This window comes from Temnothorax nylanderi, unplaced genomic scaffold, assembly GCF_030848795.1.
Source record: "Temnothorax nylanderi isolate EJ_2023f unplaced genomic scaffold, tnyl_v1.0 TNYL_tig0031_pilon, whole genome shotgun sequence".
Classification (NCBI taxonomy): domain Eukaryota; kingdom Metazoa; phylum Arthropoda; class Insecta; order Hymenoptera; family Formicidae; genus Temnothorax; species Temnothorax nylanderi.
Window position 1 is genome coordinate 495,720 of NW_027249093.1, and position 27,229 is coordinate 522,948.

The following is a 27,229-nucleotide window of genomic DNA, read 5'->3' on the forward strand; positions in this document are numbered from 1 at the left end:
CCCCCCCCCCCCCACAAATGTAAGGTAAGAGTAATACTCTGCTCATAGATGAATTGACAACAAGATACATATATTATCACAGACTTAATTTATTTGTCTTTATTAACAAAATATTTTTTTATACACAGATGAATCTCTTACGTTAAATTATTATAAAACTGTTATACAAGATCTGTTTGTATTATTTCTTTAAAATTAAAAGGATTTATAGACATTGTTTCGGAATAAATATTATGTAACTTGTGACTTTTTGCACTAATTCTGAGAAAATATATCGATAACATCAAGTAAATTCGATAACGATCAAATAATTATATGTATATGTATATAAAATACAATGGATACGCGAATTAATTCATTGTTATAGACAATCGATAAAAATCTATGCGTGATATGTATAAAATAGTGGAAAAATTTAGAAATTTATTTCACGAATTAGATGACATCGTGTGTTCACATAATTTTGTCATGGATTGTGTGAAGTTTTTACTTGCTCGCAAGAAAGACGTGTGTTTCATCTCTGATTTATACATGAGATTACAACACGAAGACTTCATAAAATGTATTGTTCTTTTTAGTATGTTTTTAAGATCGAAGTAAAAAGCATGTTCTTACGTCATCCACTTACATCGTATGAATAAAACTAGCGAATGTACAATAAATCGAGACTACAAACCATATTACGGTTTTACCGAGAAGAAAGAATCAGTCTCGCAGAGTGATAAAATCTACATATCGTATAAAACATTTTTGTTTCGTATCTAACAAATGGTCTTCACGTAACACGGTTGTCGTAAAGAAGAAATAAAAAAGAAAACCACGGTTAAAATTTCTATATACTTGGAACCTCGGCGGAAAATAGCGGCGCGTCAGACGCGGTGAACGACGGCGATTTACCCTCCCTCGCGATACGCAACGCTTGATGAACCGACACGGTGTCGAGTTCCTTTTGATTTGGCTTTTCGTTATCCAGACAGATATCGGCGGCCCTCTTACCAAACGGTTCCAGTACCTTGACTCGATAGTCGACTATCGTCGATACCGGATTGCCCGTTAGCCTCAGGTTTTCTAGGCATGGTAGATGACCGATGTGTTTCACCTCCTCGATCTTCTCGATACGATTACAGCTCACGTCTAATCCCTCCAACGAATATAGTTTTGAAAAACTGGCGAGGGACGTGAGTTTGTTCTGCGACAGGTCGATGTAGACGATATATCCGAGTTTCGTGTGAAGATCGTCCGGCAGACTGGTAAAATTGTTAGACGCTAGATACAATTGAGATAATCTGGGCAACAACGTCACGTTGGAGATCTCAGACAAGTGATTGTTGTTCAGCGTCAGGCATTCTATGTGCGGCAGTAGCTTAATCGCCTCGTCTATAACTTCTATGCGATTATCGCTGAGATCTAAGTGCGTCACTTTCATCCATACGTGAGAGTCGTTGGCGTTTTCGATTATCTTGTGAACCTCCTCGCACATGGCCAGCTCCACGATGTTTCTGAGCTTGGTATTGGTAACTTTCAGTGTGACCACGGTATCCCGAAGATTTCCCATATTGTAAATTTTATCAACCGGATATTGATCGATCGTTAGGTGCCGCACATTTTTGAAGGTGGATAACTCGATAGACAAGGCGGACGGATATATGTTGCTGGTTTTGTAAGGCTCCGAGCTTCCTTCGATCGTGAGGCTGGTTAAGCGCGAATTAAAATCCAAAACGTGACTGAAGTCGTATTCCTTATCTACAGCTTCCGTCAATGGGCACGGCTGCTTCAATCTTTCGCTGATTGCGTACAGCTGAAAGTAAAAGGACAGACGTTAGTGTCTTCGTAACACACAAATCTTCATCGATCAAGAGCTAAGCTATCTTAATTACCTGTACGGGATTGAACTTGTAGCTTGTCGAAGCATGTAGCAAAGTGTCGCCCGTTACGAAAAATTCCAACGCCATGCTCTGCACCAGGAAATATATATCGTACTCGTGCAGATCCAAGAATAGGGCCAATTCCCTGGGCATTGCCTTCTTCAAGTAATTATAAACCGTATTGAGATAGGCCTCGAGACTCTGTCTACGCTTCTCCACGAAAATCTCACACTTGTTGCCTATCAGCTTCTTCGGCGGTAAAATGTCCTTCTCGACGCAGTACTTGGAGACAAAGTTCTCGTGTAACGCCGCAAATGAACTGTACCTTTAATACAAAGAGAAGTTACAATTTTTTTCTTTTCCTTCTTTTTTTTTCTTACTTTTGTTACACGTGTAAATTTTGCGCTTTATTCTCTTTATCACAATTAACTTTAACAAAAATCAGAAACTGCTTCGCCAGTATAAATAATTAATTTTAACTACTACATATACGTTTTATAATCAACTATATAAAAAAAATATATAAAATCTTAAGCCTTTGCACACATGCACACGCACGCGTATTGTGCAGTTTGTGCACACTCGAGTTAAACGAGAATGAGGCGCAAAATTTCGTCGTTGGAGACGAGAACGAGCGGCGAGTGTCAAAGTCAAAGTCACCTGTGTTTGACGGTCCATTTGATCGACGCGATTCCAACCTCGATGCAGTAGTACGTGACCCCGTCCACCGTCTCGACCGACGGTATTTTCAGGTGGACGTTCTCCTGATTCAACAGCAGACACGCCATGACGCGCGATTTTTCGGCTTATACGTGGCAAAGGTCGCCTGCGGCCGCGGACGAACGGGGACCAGGAGGTTATCCTGGTAATCGTCGGGCTGTGCCGTCGTATATGTCGTATCGTGGAACAAGCGCAGCGCGGCGCATTCAGAGACAGACCCCGCGATTCCCGCGCGCCGCGCGAGACATCGGCGATTATGTACGCGCGCACACCGCCACCGCCCCCGCGCTTATCACCGACGTATCCTACGTTGCCGCGAAACGAGGGAGACGAGACCGCGACAGGCGTGCGCGATGTACGCATCTTTGACAGCTGTCACGGATCGCGACATCGCGACGCGACTATCGCGAGAGGCAATAATAATAATAAAAACAAAGAGGAACAGCTCGCGCGTACGCTGCTCCCATCTCACGGCGGAATGCCGACATACGAGTCCGCACGACGCGGATGGACCCGGCCGGCCAGTCCATCGACCATCGATTACCGCTTCTCAGCTTCGAATAATTTTCTACGAATTTAATTTGCAAAACTGAAGGTACATCTCGTGTCAATCGCTGTGTTTTTTATCTTAATAATAAAGAAAATACGCGCGAGCATCATCAGATTGTTGACGAGCTCTAGGTTGCGCAAACTAGGTACATACATCTCGTATAATAGTGTATATTTACTTCTACGGACGATATTGTATTCATAAATATTCATTGCATATGTAGTTTATTAAAAGATCTTACAATCCTTTTAGTTCCTTCTGATATATAATTTTTACAATTATTTCTTCAAAATTGTTAATAAAAATAAAATACTGAAAGCATTTTTCATAAACATATAAATTAGCTCATATTTATTGTATGTAAAAAACCTGTTATATATTTAGAGACAACAAAGTGTCTCCATCCACAGGCACCACGAAATGGCGTGATTAAGAAAAACCCCGACAAGTGGAGAATCCGAGTTCACCACCGGCCAATTCACTTTCGCCTAGTGATAAATTATGTTTGTTTCAATTTATCGGTGGGGCAAGCTGGTATTGCCAAGACACCCACCTTCCAAAAATTAGTAATTACTTCTGAATCATGGTAGAAGGAATAGATATTCTGTCCCTTATAACCGATTGTGTTTATTTTTATACATGAGAAAGTGTTTATGTCTAACTCCATCTAGAATATTGAAGTTGACGCAACAGGGAAACACGACTCTTGTCGAATGCGACGAATGTTCGACAATGTCGTTTGGCTGGCAGAACTAAACATGTATAGGTATAGCCGAATAGTGTCCATCCATAGGCACCACGAAACTGTGTGTGGTTAAAAAAAAACCTGAAAAATGGAAAATCCGAGTTCACCGGCCTAGTTCATGAGAAAATGTTTATGTGTAATTCCATCTATAGAGTAATGAAAATAACATAACAGGTGTGTGTGTGGGTGTTATTTCGTTTACAAGTTAAAGCACATCAAGGAGGTGAAACACCCTCCTGAAAAAGAATCAATTGTATGCCTGTAATGTTCATTTCTATCAATGCGGATTAACTTTTAATCCCGGTTTAACTTACTTTTTATCTTTTTCTAGTTTCAAAAATTAGAAGAACTTATTTATCATCCCTTTCTAGTTCTAAGAATTAGAAAAAGATAAACAGTAAGTTACACCGAGATTACAGTTAATTTGCATTGATGGAAATGGACATAAGCGTATATCTATCATTAAAACGATACAGACACTTGCGTGTATGTTTCCTCGTGTATTTCTTTACGAGTCGTCTCAAACAGTGCTAGATGTTGTCTCTTTGCACGACGACAAAGCAGAGATTTCGCGTAGATTAAATGACGGCATGTGAAAACGATCGTGTGCACCGTCCACCGTGCTCGGCATCTCGAGATCGCCCACCTCTGGGAAAGCTGATCGCGAAATCTCACGAATTTCAGCGGCGTACCGTTAAAACTCTCACTTCGCGCGTTCATCAAGCATCGAAATCCCGAGAGTTGATCAAATTCATACACAATTAATCTCTATTTCGATATTGATAAATCGTCACCCAACAGATTCGAGAAAGAACCGGTAAATCTTCTACGAAAGATACTCGGCGTAATATATTCGTTATTGTCTTTAAATAAGCGTGACGGTCGACTTGAGTAACGCTGTCGCTTTCGGAGCGGAATGCCGGCCGATACCGCAAATCATTTTCTTCGAGGCAACGAGCTCTCGTTACGAGTTACGTTCGTCGTCGAAGGAATGAGCCACGAGGAGAACGACACGTCTCGCTCGCTATTTCTTGCTTATATTCCATTGTCGTGCGCGACAGGAGCGAACGCCGGTTCGGCTCCTCGCGCGCGATCCTCGCATTTCTCAATTCTCCGTCACGGTTTCGGAGCGCGATGGATGGCAATTACGTACGCTATCAGCTGGCTCTTGTCTCTCGCGTTTCTTCGATACGCTCTACCTGTTCTCCTCGTTCTCATCTCCTCCGGCTGCAAATCCATTTTTCTCGCCCGCGCGAAAAAAAAACGCGACAAAAACGTTACGAATTCCTGCGAGAAAGGCAGATACGAATTACGAATGTTCTCTGTCTCCTTAGAGAAATGAAATTTCGGAAATAAGTGCTGGTATATTTAAAAGAAATAGGAAGAAAAATAAGATTCTGAATTCTGAGGAACCGAAATATATTACAGATACATTATTATACTTTTTTTTTCCTCACAAAACGATTATAAAAATACAATTCCGCGTTATCTCTATTTATCTCTGGTCTCTCTTAAAGCAAACGCGAATAATTTAGTCTCTTTTTTTTTTAACCAGTTGCGAGTTTCTTTCCGATGAGAATCTTTTGGCGCAGCTGATGCGATGTTCTTGATATCTGTCGATATCCTTGATAATGACTCGTCTCTTCCGGATGGGAGTCTTTCGCACGTCGTGGACCGTGAGAATCCATCTGCATGGCGTTCCATCGTTGTCGATAAGCCACCCACCGAGAAGGGAAGAGAGATATCGAATACCTGCAAGATAGAATATAGATGTAGAATGCAGATAGAATACGAAGAGAGCGAATGAGGGTAACTCGAACGCGATTTTGCGTATTTATCGAGCGACGGGGCGAATTACGAATGGCGTCCAGCAACGAAAGATCGCACTCGGTTCTGCCTAATGCCAGGGGCCAGGCCGCGCTGCCACGAAACGAGCTCGCTCGCTCGCTTGCTCGCTCATTCATGGCAGCTCCCATTGGCAACAACCTGTTGCCGCAGTGACGTAACCGGCACTTCCTATCGGAGGCGCTACGTCAAACAATGCGACTGATTACGCCGACGACGCGACGTGCGGATTAGGCGCGCGGATCTTGGAACTAACGAAAAGTAGATATATATATATAGAGAGAGAGCTCTCTCTCCCAGAGAAATTTCAAGTCATCCTTTACGATCCTATTAAAAGTATTGGAACATTCATCTTCAGGGACATGTACATTTCGTTTTTTTTTTGTTTAAATTCTAATATTACTGACAAAGTAAAGACGAAGGATGTTCGTCGCAAAGTTTTTCAATTTTCCAACCCTCTTCTTTTCGTGCTTAATTGCTATGGAATTTAAATTGGACAGAACGTAGCTAAATAAGAAATTAAATCGTTCTTTCTAAGTTTAAAAGTCCCTGAAGAGACCGCCGGTAGGAGTCGTCGAAATCAGTGATAGGTAGAGTCCCTCTAATAAGAGTCGCGACATCTTGAGTTTCGGCAAAATAAGAGAGAAAGAGAAAGCGATATACAAGTGATATACATTCATATCGCTTTCTCTTTCTCTCTTATATTTCTTTCTCTTTCTGTTTCTCGTGCTTTTGCCGAAAATGCGAACCAATCCAAAGTTGCTGCTACGTGTCGCGACTCTTATTAGAGGGACTCTAGTGATAGGACAGGATTTGCCGTTCAATGTGACATTTTAATCATTATAAATTACAACAAAGAGGGAATCCTAAATAATCTCTACGTAATCTGAGAAAAAACTGTATAATTAATCTCGCGGAAAGACCGTTTTATTGATGGCGCTAATGCGGCTTTTAAGATATTGCCCGTGTAAAAAAAGTCGTTAGAGTCCCGTTCCTCGCGAGCGCGAGCGCGAGCGCGACGGCGAGATACGAACGGGGGCCCCCACGGGCCCCGTTAATTACGCCACTGCCAGGTCGGATGCTGCGTCAGGAGCAATGGCGGCTTACCTGGCTCGCCTGGCTGGCCCGCCCCTCCTGCCCCTCCTGCCCCTTTACCTCTTTACCTGCGCCGCGTTCCTCGGGGCTCGGGGGCAAGCCGACGAACCTGTTGCCCGTTCCCATCCAGTGTCGTGACGGTTTCGTTCTTACGCGGTGGTACGGTGTGCTCTCGCGGGGCGCGCGCGCGCGCACGCACGCGTTCAGGTGTTGCGGCAATCGGCGCGGCGGCGGAAAACGCGACGGAAACGCGCGAGGCGCGGCGGAGAGAAACGCGTCGCGTCGCCAGGTGGGCCAGGTATACGCTCGGCGCCCGGCGGACGATCGGTGAGAGTTTCCTTCGCGTCGACGCGACGCGTCATCGTCGGCTGTGCTTGTGTGTTACATCTATCGCTACTCAACCACCGACAGTGCCGACAGTGCCGACAGTGCCGACTCCGATCCACGATCGGCAGAACGATTCTCGGAACTCGGCGGCGACGGCGGCGGAATATGAGGCGACGCTCGGGTCACTCTCCCGGATCACCCGGATGTATCGTCGTAGAAAATATCCGCTGTTAGCTGTTGTCGATTGCCTGAGATCGATCGCTCGTTTTCGCGATCGCGCGTGCGACGGGACGTTTTCTTCCGAATCCCGGCGGAGAAACTCCGCGAGACGCGAGGGAGATGTGTTGTCGCTGTCGGTCGGCGCGATTTCCTCGAAAGGAACCTGCGGGGAAAAACTGAGAGTTGGCGCTCGCTGTGAGGAAAGTCGGTGACTTTAGACGTCCGCGGAGATAGTTCGGTGCGCGAAGAAACGATCGCGAAGGCGCCGTCGGGTGTAAAAATTAAAATTAAGTGCAGTGAGTGGAAAGTGGTGGATCATAACCTATCGGTAAGGACGTCGTTTGGAGCTGCTCCTGCCTCCTACCTCGGGCAACCCTCGTCCCTCCGTCGCTTCTCGGATCGAGGACGGTGAGTTTCACAATCGCGAGCCGATCGATCCTTTCCGAGACGGATATATTGAGCTCACTGCCCCAAATATTTTTTTCCCTCCACGCCTGAAACGAGGCGAACGATTCTATAAAAAACATCGCGGTTAACGAGGGTACATGTGACTTCATTTGCGAGATGTTTTTCCTTTTTTGGTGTGTCGCGGACGACGATTTACCCTGTTAAATATTAAAGGATGAAATTGAATTCAGTACCTCGAGTTAAATAACATTTTGCTATTTTCTTTAACTACCATGCGCGTCGAGATTTATTATTTTAACACAAAATAGTATTATTTTAACTTCATTGTTTTAGTTAAATTTACGACATATGGTGTGGGAGCAGTGGCGACCTATAGAAGTACTTAAAAATTACTCAAATTGAGTAATTTGACACTAGGAATTTACTAGTGTACATCTGATAACGCGGAGGTACGCGTGTAATTACGGCGGCATTGTTTACGCCGCGCCGCGCCGCGCCGCGAGAGAAACGACGCGCGTAATCGCGACGCGGAGCTGAGGCGCGTAGCGAGGTGTCAGGACGGCGTAAAGGAAGCGCGCGCGATGTGGGATCGTGTGACTCACAAGTCACACCCGAGCGAAGCGAGTCGCGCAGGCAGGTAGATATTTCGGTTGTAGGCGTATTCCCGCATTCCTGTCACGTACCGACCGAAAAAAAGGCCCGTCTCCGAGAACGCTCCTCCGAGAGAGACGAAGGGGCGGGGGAGGGGGGAGAGAAAGAATCATGTAAATGTAATCCTTAGTCATCGAGCGATCGAAATCGTTGGAATGCGTCGTGAAGCACGAACAAATTTAGGAGCACGTAATCATGCATGGATGACACTAATTCTGTACCTTTAGAGGTAAAGAATTGTATCTCCAGTTTTTTTCAGGTACAGCGTTATTGACAGTTGTACTATTAACCATGCCAGTTAGGTTACATCATTGAAGACTCGATTAATCAAATTGCTACTTTTACTTTATACCTAAAAAAATCATTCTCTCTATTTAAAACTTTAAATCTTGTTTTCTCTAAATTTTTAATACGATACCTCTAAGGTGAAGAATTATAAGTGTTAAACGAAATAACAAAATCGGTGAGATTTAATAAGTATGTGAGATCTAATAAGAATTCTTTAAATTAATTCGTTAATTTCCAATCATTATGTTTCTTATCTTTTTTACAATTTTTCAATAAGATAAGATTTCGTACGAATTTTCGGCTATTTTATACGTATCTTAAATTTCATTAAGAGCTTCTGTCGCAGTTCATTCAGATTATTCTGAAGATAAACATAAATTTGGCGAAGTTGGAAAGTACGTAGTTTGTGGCAACGGGCGGGGTGTGAAAATTACAACTGAAAATATTATATGTATTTTACTCCGCTGGGAGAGAGGGAGAGAGAGAGCTAGCCGTCCGATTTTCAACATCTTACTGCGTAATCTTCTCTTGCATTATATATGCGGCGCGATAAAAAAATCTCTATTATTTCATAAACGAAGAATTTTTTTTTCCTTCAGCCATTACGTAACTTCCTCAATTTCTGAACTCTATTTCGCGATTGTCTTTTTCTCCCATACTCGTACATTTGAAGATTCGAGTATAATTTGCGAGAATTGTTAGCTAAAGTAGCCGCGTATTCACATGCCCACCAGAACAGTGCCCTTCTGTGGCTTTAAACTTAGTACCGTCGTCTTTCTCGCAGCTCGCCGTTTCCAATTACGTACTTGGAACGAGAGAGAGAGAGAGAGAGAGAAGGAAGGAGAGAGGGACGAAGACGGAGAGGATAGTCCGGCGAACGAGAGAGAACGGAGGATGCTGGATGCCGTGAGACCGTTCGTCGAAGCAACACCCGTGATCGTAGCGGAGGTGAGTGTCCGCTCTTTCTGCTTGGAATGTTGCGTTGTTTCTCGTCTCCCGTATCGAGGAACGAAGAAGCACCCACGATTAGATCTCGACGATACCCGATATTATCGTCTTTCTTTTTTAAATCAATCCGATTTGTCTCTCGTGAAGAGCGGCTCGGTTTCTCTTAGAAACGAAATTCGTGCAGTGCTCTCGCGGAAACCGATTGATCCTCGCATCCACAACGCTGGACTCCATTAATCATCTCTTAATCCAACTTAAATTCAATCGAGCTGCGATCGAGTCGCCCGGGATATTTTTCTGCGTGTCGCGTTTTTGTGCGTCTCGCGCTCGTGGCTCTTCGCCTCTCGTTCGACAATTCGACGGTCGAAGAGGAGCACCGCGTCATGAGATCATTTCGTAGCTCATCGATTTCTCGGCACGGAATTTGATTAAGCAAAGTGCAGTTGCGCTTTGCGGAAAATGACGCAATTAAGCGTGCCGAACGCGGCGATGGAATTTAATTTACACCCCAGAGCGCCCAAAATCGACGGGAAATTCTCCTTGTTCTTGTTTGAGCTCGTAGAAATTATAATTAATGAAAAGATTCAAATATGGTCCAAACATTATTCATCATGGTACGAAAAGAGAAAACGGATCATCGTGAACAATACACAGAGATAAGAGATCGTCTGTCTAGTTTGAATTAAATCAACCTACTGCTTCGTTGCGACGTTTTATTTAATTCAAACTAGACGAGCGATCTCTTATCTCTATATTGTTTACGATGATCCGTTTTCTCTTTTCGTATCACGATGAATGTTTGGACTATATTCAATCTTTTTGTTAATTATAATTTCTACGCTCAAACAAGGACAATGAGAATTCCCCGTCGATTTGGGGCGCTCTGGGATACAAATTACATTTCTACTCGACCATCACTGCGATTTAATTTTATTGGTAAAAATCAGAAAGCATTTTGCAGCACGAAACTTGTGCGAATTGTAATGTGCAGTTCGCCGCATATTTTCGACGTGAATTTAAAATAGCTGTTGCTACGCTACCCGGCCACCCCCCGCCTTGTATCACGTACTCTTATCAAAGTATGCGAGGTAAAACGGAGTGCTACAAAGCCATCTTTCAGTCGCGAATGTAGACGTTAACTTGAGACGAACCGCATCGTATCGTTCTCATATTGAAAACGGAAGAGCTGAATTAAGATAAATAACTCGTATTACGCACACGACAAAAGTGCGTGTCTATTTCTTCATTCGCCGAGTCACTTCTTCCTGTTTGCTTCTACTTTCTGTGACGTAATTTCTGCGGCACATTCGCGCGGAACGTCGTGGAAAATCGAATGAAAAATTGTCAGGAGTCAGTCTATCGGAAAAGCTGTGAAACGGAGTTTTTACAGTAAATCACGAGGTACGAAGCGCAGTCGACAAATCTGACGCAAGTACTATCCGAGGATGCAGGCTACTCCTAAGCATTGAAAACTTCCTTCGACCCCCATTCAAAAAGAAACCATAAAGCTATAATAGGGAAGCATCTCCCGCAGGTCAAATATAATACTCGAGGGAAAGACGAAGGACAAATAATAACCGCGGCAAGTGATCGTTCGCGTGAATGGCGGAGCATTAAAAAAAAAGAGGGTCGCAAATGGAGAAACCTATTGAGACTTCGGTATACGTCCACGCTTCGCATAGTGCAAACGTCGGTAAGGACACCGTTAATATAGCGACGAATTCCGGAACATTAGGCTAGATCCTTACGTTCGTGCTCTCGTGCTCTCGTGCACTCGGGCAGTAACCGTGGACCATAAGCCGTCCGCCGTTCCTCGCAGCCTCCGTACATTCAGCATGCGCGCTCTGCTGCAGCCAGACGACTCACCATCTCGTTTCACTTTGATGTTGTGACCGCGCCGCATTCCTTCTCTCCTTTACCACCGCGTCCCCGTTTACCCGTTTCCTCCGTACGCTCTTCTGCATCCTCTCGAACCGGCTCTCCCTCTCTCTTTCTCTTTCTCTTGCGCGCTCTCGCGCTGTCCTCTTCCACCTGTCTTTCCCTCTCTCTTTTCCTCGTTCTCTCTACATACACTTGCACTTTAATGCACACAAAGGAAACGCCGTAACGCCGTGAGATGAGGTCGCATCGAGACAGGAAACGTCGAGGGACGCATCGCGCGCGCGCGCGCGCGCGTGTGTTTTCTCCCAAAAGCCCGAGTTTTCCGTAACTTTACATCTCTTGTTCGCACCGGGTACCGCGATAATTCATCACGGCGATGTTTCTCCCTAAAGTAGCATGCCCGCACGTGGAAAAGCACTATTTCCTTCTTTAATTGTGTTACTGTATATCTACCCCATTTTTATCGACTCGCTAAACTTTCACCGGCCCCTCGCATAGAGATAATTTCTTGATATAAATCCTGATAATTATTCTAATAAATTATGGCAACAAGCAGACGTGCTATTCTGACAAAAATTTTTTCTTTTTATTTGTATAATCTTCTTTTATTCCGTGCGTTTTTATCTCGATGTCTTCTCCGATTTAATTGACGTAATCTTTCGCAATTAACGCAGGATCGCACTTAGCAAAGTATACTGGGTTACGATTTTTTTATGTTTTCCTTTCGTGCAGCTCGCGAAATATACTCTCTGCCATGGCATACGATCGCGTCCGATGCACCGGGCTCGTCGTTTTTGCCGCAAGTTCTCTCGTATCGGGACGATACGGCACCACGTGGCTACTTTCTCGAGTGCACTCGATTGCAGTGGGCACGCACGAGTCCGGCGAAAGTATCGAGGTAAGAGTGCTCGACGGCGCCACGGCGAATCCGCACGTTCTCTCACCTCCTTCGACTTTGCCGCTCTCCTCCTCTCGTTTTCCTCGATCTCTATATAGGTTTCCGTTCTTGCCTCTTTTCCCGCCCTCTCGGCACACCCGACCGTGATCGATTAAAGTTTCGAATGGAAGCGCCTCATTCCTCCCTTCCGAATTCGAAGTGCGCTTCGATCCTGGACTTCGACTTCTCACGCGGCAATTTGCGCAAGGTAGTGAAAGAGGTAGAGCGGGTATATAATCCTGGGACTGCTCGATGTGATCGGATTCCGTGGAGGTACTCCTGAAACCTTTGGTTTCCCTCAGCTCGTCGCCGTGCGTTTCTAACATTCTACGGTCCTACCTCGTTGGCTAAGATTCGCCGGATGTATTTCCGATATCTTTTAAATTCAAATCACGGAGGATGTTACTTTCGTTAAGGAATTTAGGATAAAATTACGGTGTAAAAGAAATGGAATTGGAATACTTTTCTAAATTGGAATATTTTCCGAAATAAAATGGCTTTGATATTTTAAAATGGAATATAAGTAGCGGCACAATGAGTGAATATTGTTTTTTTAATATCTTTTTAAAAGATTGTGAAAAGAGCCATTTCTCTGTAGTTTAAAGATAGATCTAGTTACTCGCATTAATTAATTCTTCTCCCTCTGCGAACGTAGTGATTAGCGAATAAAGGCGTTTATCGAAGCGCGCAAATTACAGTGGAGAGATAAAAAGGGGTTCTCCGCCGCCGGGTGTTGTGAATGCTTTAACAGATTTTTGTATAGCGTCTCTCACAATAACGATAATATTTCAAGTAAGAACATTGGACGGGGCGTTACACAAAAGAGTTTCTTTGCTCGTTTATTTATTTTCTGTATAGCCCGACGAGTCTGGGGATCGACGGAACAATGTGAAAAACCGTTTGCGATTATGTTACGACGAACGGAAAGGAAAGCACTATCTTTTCTCATGGTTACCGCAACATGACTTTCGATCCTCACAGTTTTCGCGGCGTTTTTTTTCCAAATGGAATCTTCCTCTATCTACAATTCGACTCTTCGAAGAACGCTGAGATCGTGAAATCATCGAGCGAAAAGTTAACTTGCGATAACTCTGATTACGATCTAAAAAATCGCTGCGGTTTTCTGAGAAAAAGCGCAAAGTTGCGCTACGTTCGCGGATGGCGAAATCATGAGATAGGCAAAAGAGTACGTGATTTGTAATTCTCTTTTATTCGCGTAGATTCGAGTGTAAAATACAAGCCTTTAAAATTCGGTGAATTGGCTGATAGAGAAACGCAAATATTTCCGCTCGTTTTCGATGGGCTCTCTTTTGAGACACGCGCGTATTTTTTTACAAGTTCTCTTATGTTAAGAGGGTGACACATCTCTTTAAAAAATATTTTTACACGTTACTTTTAATCCTGGAATTTTGGAAAAATTAATATGTCGTTAACCATGTACCGCGAAAGCCGACACTAAACAAATCAGTCGATTTTACGGACATATTCCTAGCTAAACTGCGGTGGCGAGCGCCACGTGAATGGCATGGGTGATGTATCGATGGCAATATTCACCTGTTTTACGTGAAATACGAAAGTATGCCGGCGTCGCAGCTCCGTAGATCCTCGATATTACACACAGGACTGAATTTATGAGAGCGTTGGCTTCTACCCCGTGGCCACCAGACACCGTGCATGAATATTGCCTCCCATCTCTGCCTCGATAGATTCGTTTTGTATTTCTAAGCTGTCATCGATATTTTTAGATCGGACATTGGCTGTTCGTTTGATACGATCGTCTCATTTTTCTCTATGCGTCTTATACAACATAATATAATAACGCAATGACAACACGTAAAATTAAATGCAAAATGTGTCACTTGACCTAACTGTCTCGGAGAATTTCCGGAGTACACGTTATATAAACAGAATTACTTCATTTTTATTCGTAAAATAACTTTTATAAAATAAAATATTCAATAAATACTTAAAAATTATTTATAATTATATTAAGGATCTCATTCTAAATAAATACAAGTATATGCGTGTATTAATATGTAAAATAACAAGGATATATAATACTTTATACCATCATGATGCAAAAGATAGAAACAGTTTTTAATCAGTTTCAATACTGTCATTACAAGTTCACTTATTGCGAGTTTCATTTACATCGTATAATATATGCTCGCATCAAGCGTCTCTCTTTCGCTCGCAAACTTTTTAACAAAATTCCGGAACACGTGCGCATTTGATGCCTGCATGTTCGACAGAGCGGACGGTCGCGGGTCTCGACTTTTGGTTTTCCGAACACGATTAAATGGCGCGTATGAAACGAAAGAAAGTAGGTACAGGTCTAAGGAGGGAATCTAAGCGAAAAGAGAATTCGGGATGCGCGATACCGAGTGCTCGCGCCAGATGACTTATCTTCTCTTTCGAGATCTCTTTCTCTTTAATAAATTTGCCGTCTCTTGAACGAAAGAGGGACTGTGGTTTTCTCAAAGTAAATGGATTACGCGCCTATACGGCCATTAGATGAAATTTATTGGGTAGAAGGACTGCGCAGACGGAAAGCAATATCGATCTTAATATTTTAGAATTATTTTACATCTTCTTTCTTTGTGTCTATGCAAGACGTAAAAAAAAACTGCTAGCATGTGATAATACTTTAATAATGTATTATCCTGAAGATTAATAATTAGAATCGAAAAATTTAACATGAAAATGTCGAGGCTACAATAATTTTTCAGTTACTTATATATAAGCGATCAATGTAATAGGATCGCGTAAAGCCCGCTCGCTATTGTCTGTAAATGCACTGTCATCTTTTATTGACTCTCACATTTCAAGTGATATTGACCTTTACTCAATTAGTTTTACGACTCTTACACGTAGTACGATATACAATTAACATTAATTCCAGTCGATATCTTTATATTCAACTCTCTCTATAATATTTAAGAAATTATTTTTCGTTTATATGAGTTAGAAGCTCGATTATATCATTTTGTGAAAGAAAGGAAAGAGTCAACGAATAGGTAAATAGTTGATAGATCAGTACACGTATAAATATAATCATGGATTTGACGCGAACGTGATACTAACTTTTATAGCTTATAATTTGAAAAATATTGTGATTTCGACAATTTTACAACAGAATTTTCAAATTTAATTGACCTCTATTTAAATATTGTATAGTAATTGTGGAACACTCTATATGCATTTGCCAACAAATTAATCTCTTTTAAATGAGTTTAAACCTGATACATATCGCAATAAGCCTGGCACTTTTATTTTGCTGATCGCAACTTTAATAATCTGACTTTGAAATCACTAAATATTACGTTGCCACGTTACTCTTGCTTTTATATCATCACAAATCTTCTTTTACTTAAGCTCCGAGTTTAATTTTAATTATAAACATAAACTAGAATGAAGAACTACATCAAAGGAAGTATACATCTTAAACACACACACACACACACACACACACACACACACACACACACACACACATCATACATAAATTCGATTTAAATATAGTAATCCAATAGGGATATAGAATTGAAAATTGCAGAGAGGTATTTCCATATCTCATGTCAAAACTGACAGGAAATACGTGTCTCGGAGAGACGTAGCGGAGTAAGATGTGCACGTTAGGGAAATAAACTCGAGTCGTCTCTCATCGCCCTTCGTATCTCCACGATTTGCGGCGAAGCGCACTTTACATCGCTCTCGGTATACATGTATTATTCCGTCCGTTAGCGTGATCCATCACGCTCAGGTAATTGTAGCGAATCGATCGTTAAGATTTAATTCTCAGACGTGATTTAATCGATCCAGCGTTACATTGTATTGAAGTGCACGGATCTATTATAAAATATCGAGTTTCGGGTTTCGCCGCTAATCATGCATACGGATGACGTTGCACGCGCGCTCCGTTATTCCAACGTCTCGGTGCGCGATAGATTAGCGGGGGTTTTTGCGCTGGCGAATGGCGGAATGAAAACGAGATCCGGATTTGCGAGGCGTGAGATCGTCGCCCTCATGGCGCGCACGTGTCTCGTTTTCGGCTTCGAGTTTCCGCCCGACGCGCGACGCGTCGCTCTCGCACCACCGGCCTTTTCCGCAATTTACTCTCCCTCGTTCGAAGCGCGTTAACGGCCATTACCATTTTTCGTCTGGAGCCTCGCGAGCTTATCTCCGGTGTCTGCCGCAAGAAAAACTCCTCGTCATTAATAACAACATTTTTGCCCCGTCCGCTCGAATTCTTGTTTTATTTTACTTAAATTCCAGTTTCGAATATATCTTTAGAAAAATTATCTTATTAATTACGTATTAAAATTTAACGAGTCTTGCTCCTCTTTACGAAAAAAGAGTTTATTTCTACTTCCTCGATTTGTTCACTCGCACAAACGAGGGCGATCGAGCGGGAGTTGCGTTAAACCTTCCGCGTGCATCGTGCGTGCGCTCGACGGGGAGCAGACGAAACGCAAAAGAAGCTGCAGTCCGGAGCCACGTCCGGTTGTTGATCCGCCTGGTTTGCAGACTACAGGCGATGCGTGTGTCGAGCAAGCGCGTTCTCGCGGTGTATGCCGATGAATGTTCTTATACGATGCAATCGTACGGTCGACACATTGGCGTAACATTCGGTGGATTGTTAAACCATTTCCGCATATGTTCCAAGTGTTCCGAGAACCGCGCAAACATTGTATAACGAATAAAATCAGATTTAATGTCGCTACCGCGAGAAATTGACCCTCATATTGATTTAATTTCTCAATAAAAATAACTCATCATTTAATATAACATTATCTAATTATTTTTTTCAAAAATGGAAGGTTTCAGTGCGTATGTACGTTTAATAACCGCGAGGATACGCCGTTTCTCGTTCAGAAAATATTGTACGCTTATTTAAATCGGTATGCGTCACGCACCGCTGACGCACAGACGGAGGACACGCGCTCCTCTCCACTCTTTGACTCTTCTTCTATTTCTTCTTCATCTCCGCCCTTCAGCGAGAACTTCTCTCAGTATCGTCCCAAGCGTCCATCGCGAGGGAACTCGCGATTTTTCAACGACGTTCTTTTACGTACAACATCTAACGCGATGTGCGTCCGATCGACCTAAAAGTTTCCGAAATTTTGGCTGATCGAAAATAAATCGAATTAAAATTACAATATCAATAACAACAGTACGGTACAGTAGTACAGCAGAAACGTTACTATATCTTCTAAAAAATAAAATAAAGGATGATATTTTTTACTAACTAAATCTCTTTACGGAAAAATTGATAGTTGAGGTAAATAGTAATTATTTCTTATCAGAATATGACGGGATATAGAATTTTAACAGACATTAGTAATTTCTTTTTAAACAGAAGCCATTTTTCGAATTATGCGAGGTTTCGTTTGGGACTTTCGTAGGATCGGATGAATTTTAACTACCATGGAGGACATTGTCATTCCCAGTGCCTCAGGAACCTCATCGCGGGTGGCACACGTGCGATCGAACATCGTCACGTAGCGGTCGGTGAACCGTCAGCTGTAACACACCCGGGGCGTCCTGAATATTAAGAATCGCCGAACAATTATTAAGAAGCGCGGCGCGGGGATCGGGGATCGGGGATCGGCAAAATTACGGCGTTTGTAGCTGAAAAGACATTCTCGGCGTACGTGCCCGCAATCCCCGATGGACGGATATACGCAACCGCTTCAATTTCGGCATTGTTTCGCGCGCGCGCGCGATGCACGTCGCTGCGCACATTCCTGTCGGTCCTTTCGCGCTCTCTCTCTCGGTTTTGTCTCGCGCTTCCCCGAATCTCGATTACGGTCGAGGTATGCGCGAATCCACAAGCGTGCCTAAATCGCGACTTCAAAATACTTTGGCCGACTTCGAGACCCGTCCGTTACTTCGCCTGTACTTAACGTCGCCTTATCATTTTTATCGATTCGTCGCAGCGTTTTCGAAGATTTTTTTTAACGGTTCGAAGTGTGCATGCAGGAAAATAATCTCCATTATTTATTCATGGCGATGAAAAAAGCGAGAGTTGGTATAGGGCACACCCGCGCCCACCCTTTCCATGTCTACAACGGTTCAAAATTGAATTCGTTCTCTCACATCCGCTTTAAATAAAATTCTCCCGGCGCGCGGACTGCACGAGAGGGCACGGAGAGGCCCGACCGAAAATCATTCCAACTTTTCATCTCAAGTGCCTTCCTCGGGATAACGTACATACGAGGGCGCCGAGTGTGTTTCGTGACTTCACCTCGCCTCGCCTCGCCTCGCCTATCGGGAGTTCGTTCACGTAAAGAGCACGCGCGCGATAGATCACGGGCTTTTCCGATTCGTATGGTACCTATACATATATCTGCCCCCAACACTGGCCGTGCGGGACCGGCGGCGCGGCGTGCCCGTTCTAAACCGTCGAATGTATTTCATTCGGACCTTCTATATCGGCGGACGTGCTTCCTCGCCAAAGAGCAGCGCAAAAGTTGCGCCTCGTGTTTTTCCTTTTACGACGTGCAGACGATGTCGATACCAGAGTCTCGGTCCGCCGGAAAGTAAAGCGATTCGGGGGAATTGCGGTGGTGTAGATAAAAAGCCGGCGAGAACGAGGAAACGAACGTTGCGAGAGGTGCGGATTTGATCGTTGCGTGAAAAGAGTTGAGCGATGTCCAAGTGCTGCGGCTGCATCAGCGTCTGCGCGACCACCGAGGCGTATCAACCGTTAAAGACACACACCTACTCGCGCGATATCGTCCAGGAATCGTCCAGGAACGGCCGGGAGGCCTTGAAAAGCCCGAGGGAACGTCGCAGGAAGCCTAGCGTTCGCTACGACGTCGTGAGAACTCCCGGATGTGGCAGGTGAGACTCTTGAGCCGGTGGACATTCGGGACCAATTCCAAATCGCTTGAAAACTTGATTTTTACGAAACTCCGTTTGTGGAGGAGATTGTTATCGCGAAAGTTAAATGTTTTCTGCAATTCTAATAACACTGTATGTATGGCAAGAAAATTGAACATGCGAATTATACAAAATAAACGTTTTTAAAGTATGGGATATAACGTGGCGATTCGGCCCGCTGAGAAATCATGTATAGTGTTTCAGCGGCAAACGGGCGGGTCAAAATTTGACGTGAGCTCTCTCGCGCGTCGAGTCGAGAGCGCGTCTCAAGTCTCAAGTGCGGGCACATGCGCCGCAATTATAGCGTTTTACAGATACGCGAAGCCGAGCCGGGGAGATTTATCGCGCGGCGTTATTTACTCGAGCCGTCTGCGTTTATTCGGTAAACAGCCGCTTCCGTATAATAACCGCGTGATCTACGACCGTTCTTAATGTATAATGGCGTTTCGGAAATGCCTCGCTCCGACCGCCGAAATACACGACGTAATCTCGTTTGCGCGGAAAAGTGGATATTTTTAATGCACGCTCTGAGAGGACGAGTTTAATCCCGCCCGCGGCGGGAATCGCGTGAGATAAGCGAGACGTATAAGTCATTGTCGTAGGAACGGCGGTCTTAAAGTTTCCCCATATAATTGAAGCCGCGAGACGCAAAGTGCTGGGTCCACTTCTTGGACACGCTACGTGAGCCATCGGTACCGTGTTCGTATCCAGCTTCTCAAGATCCATACATTTAGAACCTTGAATTTCTTATAATATAATATCATCTCTGTAAGACACGAACTATCTGACATCTCTCTACACGATATCTTTATTTGGTATATAAACAAAAAAGGTATGTAAAAATAACAAGATTAGGACTATATTATTTATCTTAAAATCTTTATACATATTTGGAATCTTGAATTTCTTATAATATCATCTCTATAAGACACGAACTATCTTGCATCTCTCTACACGATATTATCTTTATCTAATATAAACAAGAAAGATATGTAAAAGTAACAAGATTAGGATTATATTATTTATCTCAAAATCTCAAAATTATTTGGTGAACCATTAAATGTGAATCATCCAATGTCACTCAAGATCTATACACATATTTAGAATCTTGAATTTGTTACAATATCATCAATAATTATCTCTACACGAACTATTACTACATAATATCGATATCACGTCTATTTGATAAAAAGAAAAAAGATATGCGAGAACAAGATTAGAGTTACATAAGAACTTAGCTCCGAGATCCTATTTCGTGAATCACCGCAGCCTCTGGCATTTTACAGCTTTAATTCTGTAGCGTCTTTCGTTTACAACATTTGCGTTGGTTTCCACTTCTGATTCCTAGGCAATTCTCACTTTTAACAGAACCAGAAACGCGCAATCGGGTTTGAGGTGCAATCTTCCCTTTGCCATCGTTTTCGCTTGAACCAATCGCCGAGGGAACATGAACGGAATGTCGAACCGTGAATGACACGGGTTGAGAATTTCGCGAGCGTTTTCGGGGCGAGCACGAAAGGGGCGTCATGGACCTGGGGGTTGGCGAACGGGCCGCGCGCGCGGCTGGCGGAGGGCGAGAGTGCATCTCTCGGCGACGGCGGGAGGTGAAAGGTCACGTGACCGGCGCGGCGGCCGGGAACGGAGGGGATGGGGATGGGGGTGGGAAGGAGGTGGAAGTCTCGTGATTTTTACGCTGTCGTACGGAAGTGCTGTCAGTTCCGCAGGAACTCTCGCGCGATACGGACGTCCGCGAAACGGCTGTCCACCCTGCCGCGACTGTGACCGATTGTAGTCCCGCGTTAATCCCTCTGTCTTCTGTAAACCGCTCCCTTTGTGCTTCGAAGCGAGACACTTTTTTCCCCCCTTTTGTCCGCTGTGCCTTGTTTCTCGCGGCTGCTTCTGGCAGGCTGTCCAAGTATCGAAGTGACATTCTTAGATTACGGTCCAAAAGTGGAACTGAAACTACTTCATCCATAAAATATGCAAGAGCTGTCGCGATTCTTTTCACTTACGTTCAGTATAAATGTTTTTACGTTGAATAATAAAAATTTTTTAAATTATAATTATTTTAATAACGATAAATCAATTTTCTTCGATATTACGTAAAAATTGTGCGTTTAACACGATTGCTACCATGCCAGTTCGATACTGGAAATTTAAGCTTCAAAGAGCGCCTCAGCTACGTAGAAATCGTAACGAAGAAAAAAATGTTAAATTAGATAGTATAAAAAGATTGTAATTATACAGTTTAATTAACGTTATTTCAAGATACATTCGAGTGTATTGTTTTAAAATGAATCTCGTCTCTATTATTCGCTCTAATTCTCCATTTACCGTGTTCAATCTGACATTTCATAGAAAAGTTTTCATCGAAAACTCGCAAGTTCGGAAATCCAGTTAGTCGTCTAATGCCGTTCGCGTCCGTTATATCTCAGGATAAAAGTTTTGAAAAATAAATCAGAGAAATAAAATTTATTTTGCTGCAAAGTGTCCCCGTACAAACCAAAGCTTATGAACGGACGATGTGGAATTGGAGCTCTCTTCTCGAATTTTAACCGGCGAGAGAGTTTTGTGTTCGAGCTTCAATTTGTCCGAGTCTATTATTCACACGTGGTAGTGTGACATAATCTGACATAATCTCTGCGTCTGTCTGTTATCGCTGTTAGCCCCGTTCTGCGTGGCGCAAATAATGCATCATTTGGACCAAAATTGCCGTGTTTCACGACCATAAGAACTCTAATTAATATCGTTGTGCAACTAGCTCGGTGCTGAAGATCAAAGAGCAATTTCACCTTCAACGAACAGCTTCAAATTTACAGAGTTACTAATAATTGTTACACTGTCATCGCAAATGGCGAGGTTCTATGCTTAAATTAACAAACTTTATATAATATGTGAAATATTCAATCCATATCGAATGCGAAAAGTTCACCGATGTATTTCGATGAAAGATTCCATCGGGAAACTAAATATAATCGAGCTTTATCAGTTTTAATTCGATATGACCGTTCTCTCAATTTCCGGCGTTAAATATTCAATCATTATCCATCGCGTAAAACTGTTCGCGAGATAAAATTGTCAGTTGTAATTTGTGTAATAATTACGTGATATCTCTGGTAAATTATTGGCGACTTTTGAAATAACAATTCGGTCAAGCTTCTCTCTCGCGTAAGCACGCTCGTTATGAATTACTCGAAACGTAGCCGGGCCGCTTTGTTTGGCTCTTTCGCAATTTATTTATTTTAATTAGAACGGCATTTTTCGTCCTCTATCGCACAAACATTCCGTTTTAATGGCATCTAACGGCGTTCCCTTTTATTTGCAATTTCTCGCTATACGTTCGTTAGACACTTCCCCCTTTTTTTTTCTTTCTGCGTCGTATCCCGCTAACGAACGACGTTATTTCACGTCGCAGGCTGCGAATTGTGCGTTCGTACCGCTGCGGCCGTGTCGTGGGGTGAAAGTGAATAAAGTCGTGTATGACGTGCACGCGTGTCACGTGCATACGCTTCGATTCGTGTGCTCGACGCGGGTGCCGACCACGGGCGGTCGATCGATCGCAGGAAATTCCTCCAGTTCGGATCGCGCAGGGACATCGATCGTACGATCGATCCGCTCCTACTTTGTACGCTGGATACCAAATCGAGGTGAGGAATTGTCGGAATATCGATAGGTGCCGCGGGGCACTGGTCGTCGAGAGCATTTCGAAGATGAACCTCCGGTGGTTGGCTCATCGACAAACTAATCAGCGATAAACTAATTTCGTAGCGGTAAACGATTATCGGCGTCTAATGGTCTATTATTAAGACTCTTAATGTAACAGTAGCTCATTAGCTGTATATATATATATATAAAGATATATGTGTAAATATTATTAATGATATATAAAAAACTTTTAAAATGGTTCATTCATAAAACTTAACGTGTCGTTGTCCTAAATCTTGGCATTCAATTCCAGCCGTCTATTTCGCTACCTCGATCGACATAACACCGCCAATTAACGTGTAGATTGCAATCGACGGTATGTTTATGATTCGATTTAATTAGGCGCGCGCGTATATCATTCAAACGAGTGAATCATACATTACGTCATGTTGCGAATTACTATGCCGCTTTCGCGAGAGAGTATAATATCTCTTAACGATTGTTCCGTATCGATTATGCACGCAAATGCGTGTATCGAATCTCTTTAATTAAACTGCGGAAGGCGCGAGAGAGCGTTTCGCAATTGCGAGTTTGGTTGCTATACTGTCGAACGAGGAAATGTTAAATATTTAGACTGTCAAGGGAATGTCGTTGATTTGATTGGTCCGGAAAGGGGAACTTGACCACCGAATTCTCATCGCGTGCCGTTCAATTAGCTTGACCTCGATTTTATCGCACGATTGATAGCACGGCGGGGATTGAAATCAGTATAAACGAGTAGCCATTTGTTCGGACAACAACGCGGCGAATCGTATCGAGCAGCAGCGCGATATCGCTGTTTTCAGCTGAGTCCACATGAAATCATTTCGCGTACTCGTCGCAAGCGGACGAAACGGCCCGGAAACGCGTGTGCGAAATTTATTTTGCCCGTCGTAATCCGCAAGCGGATTTTTGTCCGTAACGTAAGATTGTCATTTGTCCCAAATTTGTAGCCGACACTCCCAGATATTTTCGCAATGCGACTCGCGCGCAATCCTTACCAAGCGTCCCACTTTTCGCTCGTCCAGACAGAGCTCTTCCTCTAATCCGAAAAAGTGAGCAACTTTGAATTCCGGCGACGGGTGGAATAATTACTTAAAAACTCGGATCGTAATGAGAATTAAGAAGTTTCAGACAAATTAGAGTTAATGAAGAAACGGGCTAAATTTATCAGTTCGCCTAAACGATTCCCGTCCTTCTTTTTCTCATTCAAGGAAAATGTACGATTATATTCATGAATCACGAGAAGAATTTCAATTATTTGAACAAGAATCAATATGAATTAATGTATTGGAAATATTAACCGGTTGGTTACATTGGCTGCGGAAGTGATTACAATAATTTTAGATACGAAGTTTCATCCTTGAGATAAAAAAGGTCGGTCAAATTAGCAATTTTGATGATAAAAAGGGAAGAAACGCAGTAAAAAAGAAGAAGCAGCAGGAATAGGGTCGCGAGATGAATGTCCAATGTATTTCCGTCGTGAAAGGAAGCCCAGGGTCGAGTCTGCCTGTGTGAATCGCAAAAACTGGAGCACCCTTGCACTCGGATTTGTTTTTTGTCGCAGCTTTGCGAGCCGAAGCGCGAAGCATTTTTTTTATTATTCTTTCCATCGCGAATTTCTATCGCGCGTCGCGAATCATTAACTCCATTTTCCGCTTCTCGTCGCGGCGACTCCTTTGTGACTCGCTTGAGCGTCGTTTTCGGCTTTGTGCGCATACAGTGCGCCGTTATGCCGTTCATTACGGGAAATTTTCTGAGAGTTTAATCGATTCGCGGTGTGGTCCGGCCGCGGCGTTGGCGTTGTTTCGAATAAGTTAAAGTGGAAGCGGAAATTGCCGCGCAGCTCTCGATTATCCCGATTCTCGTCGCGAGAACCGGCAAGAAACCGGGTCGCTTTGTGGTCTAATCTCGCGTGGCGCGATTTTAACAAGTTTCCTCTTCTTTCTGGGAGGATGCTTCCACAAAATGCGATCTCCGCCGTTACCTGTTCCGTCTTGCAAAGCGAAAAACTTGCGGAATTCTTTTTTCGCGTAACTAGTCGCGCTTCAGAAAAACTTAGGCAATTTTGATGGTTCCCTCCCTTCCTCTGAGTAGTATTTAATATAAAACTTTCTGAGAAATATAGCTACCTTAAAGGATAATCTTTGCGAAAATAACATCACTCCAAACATCTTCTCATGCTTATTACCTTAAACGTTAACGCAATGATAAAGTACTTCAATACAGTTTAAAGTTTTCGTAGGACACACCAAACCTATTTTTAGAATTACAGATTTCTTTTATCACGGATTTGTAAAAAAATAATATCTTTTGATAAGCATTTGATAGATAAATATTTTGACAGTTAAGCCTCGAAATAAATTTCTCTTTAATAAGCTTCTTAAAAATTAATTGATCAAAATTCTGAATTTTTTATAAATATCTCCGCATGTGTTATCGGAAAGATTTTTGGGGAGACCATTATTTCCTGTTTGCAGGTCACTGGCATCTCTTGACTGAATAGTCGATAGTTTTAGACACACTATGTATCTCTCGCAGCTTATACGGTCGGTAACTTTCAGCCGAGTGTTTAGAGAGGATCTATTTATTTCCATCGTGGAGCGCAGCGGCAATTAGTCACAATTTTCAGTAATGCGGAAAAACGAACACTCACGCGGTAAATGTAAGCCGCACCGGCGCGTATGAGTTATGAAAGCGGAAGAGCGAATACGCCGGAACGTGATTTATTAAAATAACGGCGGTCGCGATTTCTGTGAGCACCGTCGGAGTTTTCTCCCCCTCTCCGCCCCTCCGGCGTACCGTAAATTGTCCTTAATCTCTGAACTTCCTTAAAATACGCGAATAGCGCGTGGCTCGCGTGACTCTTTCGTATCGCGGACTTTGCGCGAATGGCTGGGTCGATATCTTTACTTGTTCACCCTACTTTTTTCAAGATTTCATAATGCGTTCAGTGCACCTTTCACTCTTCTTATCGTTACTCGTTTCTTTACCATTCTTTCTTCACATAGTACATTTTTTAAATATTATTCCAATATAATTTATATATAAGATAAACAAATAAGAGAAAAAGCGTAAATATTAATATTATCCTAATATAATTTAATTATCCTAATAATTAATTTAAGAAAGTTAATGAAGTTAATAAATGAGAGAAAGTATAGATATATGTATAGATATGTGGTATGTAATGTGCATAATGTAACAATGCTTTGCGCGACGCAGATTGCATTATCCCGTAATCCCCTTCATGCTATTGGGCATTAGGGAATTATCGTAGTCGGTTATGCTCTCGATCAGGACGATACCGGGGAATTCCTGTGTAGCGCATCTTCGTCGTGCCTAATTTAATCGGCTCGAGTATTACGATAGATAGAGAGCTCTTACCTACACATACACGACAATCCGCAATGTTCCCCGCAGCTGTTCCCTGCGATTTCGCCCAATCCGCGCGACGCCAAAAACGCCGAAATCCAATTACCGGTCCCGGTCACTTTGCGATTCTTTTTGTCGCGTCGCGTGTATGCGCAAATCCCAAACGCGATTACTCCGAAAGAACAATTAATAAATGCTGCGAGCGTGCGTTTGCCGTTTTTACTTTACAAAACGAGTTTCTCCAATGCGATTAGAGAGATCTCGGGAGATGATCAATTCTCATTTGATATTCTAAGGCGGATAATCAATAATGGTTTTACCTTCTCGCGTATAACAACGTAATTCCAGTCAGTGGCGGTTTACTCGTATCATTGAAATTTCTCACGCAGACAGTGTCGTGCGGCTTTTTGCGAGATTACAGACGGCGGTCTGGATTTAACGGTTCCGCCGCCGTTCCTCACGATCGCGTTTAAAGCGCCGTTATCGCTTTATGCATCCGAGCTTTGTGTTATGCGATATACGCTGGAGAAATAATATTCTTCCTGAAATATATCCGTCTTCACTGACCTACATATAGCCAGTCTTGGTAATGCTTGGCTATTGTAAGGTCGGGAAGCTTGTGAATTTAAAATTGTATGTATTCCTACGCAGCCAAAAGATGATGAAGAACATGTTTGATGCGACGGTGACAAAAAAATCTAGCTCACAATCGAATAGTAGATTTAATTCCAGTTCTATTTATATCCAGCTGTTCAAATAATATAAATGTGTGATAATATTTGACGTGGAGCCGTTAGTTATCTTTA

At 43.0% G+C, this 27,229-nt stretch overlaps 2 protein-coding genes and 1 long non-coding RNA gene across 5 annotated transcripts in view; 1 reads left to right on the forward strand and 2 right to left on the reverse strand.

Moving 5' to 3' along the window:
- Positions 1-69: 69 nt before the first annotated feature.
- Positions 70-2,997, reverse strand: LOC139770604 (nischarin). The gene is made up of 3 exons (XM_071702653.1): positions 2,526-2,997; positions 1,878-2,190; positions 70-1,798 (listed from the first exon to the last, which is right to left on the reverse strand). The coding sequence occupies exons 1-3, from the start codon at positions 2,651-2,653 to the stop codon at positions 833-835; spliced, it is 1,407 nt and encodes a 468-aa protein (XP_071558754.1). The 5' UTR covers positions 2,654-2,997; the 3' UTR covers positions 70-832.
- A 2,285-nt stretch (positions 2,998-5,282) lies between these two features.
- Positions 5,283-14,302, reverse strand: LOC139770609 (uncharacterized). The gene is made up of 2 exons (XR_011717791.1): positions 14,034-14,302; positions 5,283-5,632 (listed from the first exon to the last, which is right to left on the reverse strand). It is a non-coding gene; the product is annotated as an uncharacterized lncRNA (long non-coding RNA).
- The window catches only part of LOC139770608 (uncharacterized), a 131,226-nt gene continuing 110,952 nt past the window's right edge, over positions 6,956-27,229 (forward strand). The window contains exons 1-2 of one of the 3 annotated variants that reach the window (XM_071702664.1): positions 6,956-7,774; positions 9,498-9,661. The gene's annotated coding sequence lies outside the window, so the exon portion shown is untranslated. Of the gene's footprint in view, positions 7,775-9,497; positions 9,662-22,258; positions 23,012-27,229 lie in introns of those variants that run through there. The other 2 variants (XM_071702665.1, XM_071702666.1) reach the window with 2 other exon arrangements.